The sequence below is a fragment of the Plasmodium fragile genome (assembly GCF_000956335.1).
Source record: "Plasmodium fragile strain nilgiri unplaced genomic scaffold supercont1.173, whole genome shotgun sequence".
Classification (NCBI taxonomy): Eukaryota; Apicomplexa; class Aconoidasida; order Haemosporida; family Plasmodiidae; genus Plasmodium; species Plasmodium fragile.
The window spans coordinates 1-4,028 of record NW_012192753.1 but is presented as its reverse complement, the minus strand read 5'-3'; the positions used below and the strand labels follow the sequence as shown (position 1 = coordinate 4,028).

Here is a 4,028-nt window from a genome sequence, read left to right as displayed (position 1 = left end):
TTTTTTTGTTTTTTTTTGCTTGTATGCGCAGGTATTAGGATTGATCTAGTTTCTTTGTTTTTTATGCATGAGTGCATTATGTGATTATCTCCTTTTTTTTTTTTTTAATATATATGCAAAGATTATAGAACTGTTCTTTTTTTTATATATTTATAGATTTTTGTGCGAATATGCTTCTATTGTTTTAAGCAAAGGGGTTATCCTAACTAGGTCCTTTGCGTATATACGGGACTCATGTTTTTCTGTTTTAAGTAGGTATATATATTATTTTAAATAAAAAAAATAATATAAATACGAATGCATATAAAATAAATATTGTAATGCAGCAGTAATATAAAAGCATTGATTTTATTGCATAATATATAATGTAAGAGCGAATTAAGTGCTTGGTACGTTGTAAATACATATTTGCGCACTTTTTAATAACGTCCAACTTTCAGACGGTCGAATAAATGCGAATATTATTTATTTTGAAAAATAGCAACTTCTATATATGTACTGTAGCACTTTATTATTTTGAACATGCATCTAATGATACAGAATAAGGGGATAAGGGAAGGTTAGATCATTTGTATTTAGGGTATGATGGAATTCTTTCCAGGCTTAAGGGGTTTTAGGTTTAAATATACTTTTGTGTTCAAAATGATAGGGTATTTTATTTAAAATATTTTAATAATGTGTTCATCTCTATATCAGGTAAAAATATGTAAGCCATTTCACATGGTAAAAAATAATATTGTAGCAACGGGTAATGTGTAAAGAGCACGAGTGCAAAAAATGTTGTAATGTAGAAAATAGTAATATGCGGAATGGTAATATCTAGCGAATGTTACATTGATTTGTTAAATGAATACCCATGAGTAGAGCATTTGCTTGAAGTTACTTAAGTAACAAGAGTGTTACAGGATTTAAGTGGCTTTGTTTTTCCTTTTTTCTATTCATGTGGTATATATATGGGCTTATGTAATATCTCAGGATGTATGTATGAGGAACTATACAGATTGCTTTGTTGTAAGAAGATATCTTCTCTTTCTCTTTTTTTTGTGATAATAACACACCTTCTCTGGTACATTCTGGTACGAGAAATCTATAAGCATATAGGATCAAGATTTAGTAGAACCAGCTACATCCATTAGTAAAACTGAGGTTTCAAGGAAGTCTGTATAACCTGTCACGACGACATGCGTCATAGCAACATCCATTATGGAAGCACTTGTCACGAGAACAACGTATGCAGTGCCTCTTTTTCGTACGGCTGTCAAATTTTCTGTAATAAATATTCCACATATAATCCCCTTATATGCATAAATTCCGTACACACTCCGCAGTCATACCAGTCGCCCTATTGCTGCCGTCGTGGGCGCCGTTCTCATCGCTCAATGTCAGGCAAGTCGTTTGCTGTGCTGTTCCCCCCCGCGTGTGCGTTTTAGCTGCTGCGTTAGTGTTGCACCCCGCGTGCGTTTTTGTGGCCGTTGCGTTGTTGTGGTGGCATCCATATTCGTACGATTTATATGAGGGCCGCATGAGTATTCGGCCGTATTCGGTCATATTTGTCCGCATTCGTGCTTTCTCCCCATCGGTCCTTACCTGTCGGTTGCTGTGGTGTTGCCGGCGTGGACGATTCTGTGCCGCCCTCTTTGCCCGGTCGTGCTGGTTTACCGCTTTCGACAGGGTTCGATACTGTTGCCTGCCTTGCGTCATCCTGGACATCGCTACTGCCGGCGTGTGCGCTAGGCTCCATGCATGCGTCAGGGTCGTGCTCGCATTGCATTACTTCTTGTTGCACCTTCGGAACCAAGACCTTGATCTGGTGCCCTAATTGCTGTATAACGTCCTTCTCGGGTTTCTGCAGTGGTATTGTTGCATGCATGGCATGTGCATCCTGTGTTCCGCTTACGAGGTCCTGTGGTCTTTTGTTACATGTGCTTGTCATTGCATGGCCTGCAATTGTGTCTTGTATTGTTCCATTGTTCTGTAACCATGCCTTAATCATTTTCTGCATGTGGAAGTCCTGGATGTGTATATCTGCAAACACTCCCTGGCGGCACTTGCCCGTTTTAATTAATCCAGTTTCACCTGACTCCAGGTGTTGCATTGTGTACCATGCATAATATACACCCATTTCACTTCTGCATGGAGATGCCAGCAATATGTACATAAATATGTTTACTATTGCACATCTCACATATTCCTTCATCTCAGCATCACGACTTTCCTGCATATCCTCGCTTCGCTTATTCCAACTGTTCTCATTCATGAAAAATAATGCTCGTGACATGAGTGTGCACATAATTCTGTCCCCCGCGTTAGCAACGGCCGTACCGCGGTCCGTGTGCGGACGTTTATAACCCGTGTTTGAACAATTAGCTGCAAGGTCGTCTAGGTTCTCATCTTCCAAATATTTCACAAATTCTTCGAGTAGCGCTTTTATATCTGTCCATAGGCTTTGCTGCATGGTGCACAAGGAACATATATCTGTGTGCATAATTGGCCACTGCACCGCTGTCGTCCATATTCATATGTGCCCACACTGTTGCACGTAGTCCACAACTGTGGGTGTCCAATGTATTATTAATAGGGAAATAGTGCACGATCGCATTCGTACAATGATATATGCAGGCGCGTATGCATACTATCATATATAGAGGCTGTTATAAGTACACGACGCCGCCCCTGTTGTTGTTAGTAACTTACCTTATACGCCTCCGTGTTGCCCTGCAGACCCCGTTTGAGCACATATTGTGCTAATAAACGTCCCAACGGCGCATACGTCATATTGTCACAACCATAAACCAATATAATGAAACGAATGATATCATTATCTCTCAGATAACGGCTTGCATATAATATGGGCACAATGTTCTCTTAGTTATTATCCAGGTTTTTATCGAATGGAATATGTCTTGCAGTACGTAATCCCTGCAGAAACATGTCCCATGAACAAATTATCCCCTATCTGAATTTAATCACGCACCCCATAAATCGTGGGGTTTGGAAGTAGGAAAAAAAGAAAAAAAAAAAAATAGAAAAAATGCTACACCACGTCATGAATAACACCCCGTAAAAACAACGCCCCGTTCTCCACTAAACGCCTGTCACACACACGTTGTCTCTGTGTGCGTACACCTAAACCCCTTGTACACCTAAAAACCGCAGTAATAACAACGACATCAATTTGTTCTTCCGTCGCCGCCGTCGCTGCTTTCCCCGTCACCGCCTCTGCATTAACTCCTCTTCCGTCAATGCCTCTCCCGTCAACGCCTCTTCCGTCAAGGCCTCTTCCGTGGACGCGTCTCCGTCAACGCCTCTCCGTCAGCGCCTCTCCCGTCAACGCCTCTCCGACACCGCCCCTCCGTCAACCAAGTCTCCGTCAACGCCTCTCCCGTCAACGCTTCTCCGTCCACGCCTTCTCCGTCAACGCCTCTCCCGTCAACGCCTGTGCCGTGCACGCCTCGTCTTCACCCCGCCTCTCCGTCAACGGCTCTCCGTCACGCCGTCTCCGGGTCACACGTTCTCCGTCAACGCTCTCTCCGTCCACGCTCTTCTCCGTCAACGCCTTCTCCGTCACCCCCTTCTGCGTCAACGATTCTCCGTCACCGCGTTCTCCGTGAACGCTTCGCTGCGTCACCCCGTCTGCGTCACCCCGTCTCCGGGTCACACCTTCTCCGTCAACGCTTCTCCCGTCAACTCCTCTTCCGTCAACGCTTCTGGAAGTCGTGATAAATGCACAACAACTACTTGTTCTCTTCCTCCTGCCGCCGTCCGCCGTCTTCGTACACGGGATTGTCTCCGAGTAAGGGGGTCGGTCTGAGCAAACGCGGTCGAGTGTAAGAAGGAGGAGGATTGTCTCTCCGAGCAACGCGTCGACCAACGCGGCCGCGTGTAAGAAGGATTCGACGAAGTAGCCGAATAAGGGATCCAGAGAGCTTGGGAGATGGAAAGGCACATACATATTTTGCGGCAGGAAGAACGACAGAAGGACGGTAGCAACGACGGCAGAAGCATTGATGTTGTTGTTATACTGCGGT

General features: G+C 44.0%; 2 protein-coding genes across 2 annotated transcripts; both read right to left on the bottom strand.

Annotated features, from left to right (window-relative positions):
* Positions 1-1,507: 1,507 nt before the first annotated feature.
* AK88_05600 (uncharacterized protein) lies at positions 1,508-2,455 on the bottom strand (the record flags this gene model as incomplete). Its single annotated transcript, XM_012483202.1, has 1 exon — positions 1,508-2,455. One exon carries the CDS (start codon positions 2,453-2,455, stop codon positions 1,508-1,510), a length of 948 nt encoding a protein of 315 aa, XP_012338625.1.
* Positions 2,456-3,385: 930 nt separating this feature from the next.
* AK88_05599 (uncharacterized protein) lies at positions 3,386-3,952 on the bottom strand (the record flags this gene model as incomplete). Its single annotated transcript, XM_012483201.1, has 1 exon — positions 3,386-3,952. The coding sequence occupies one exon, from the start codon at positions 3,950-3,952 to the stop codon at positions 3,386-3,388; it is 567 nt and encodes a 188-aa protein (XP_012338624.1).
* Between the last annotated feature and the right edge of the window lie 76 nt (positions 3,953-4,028).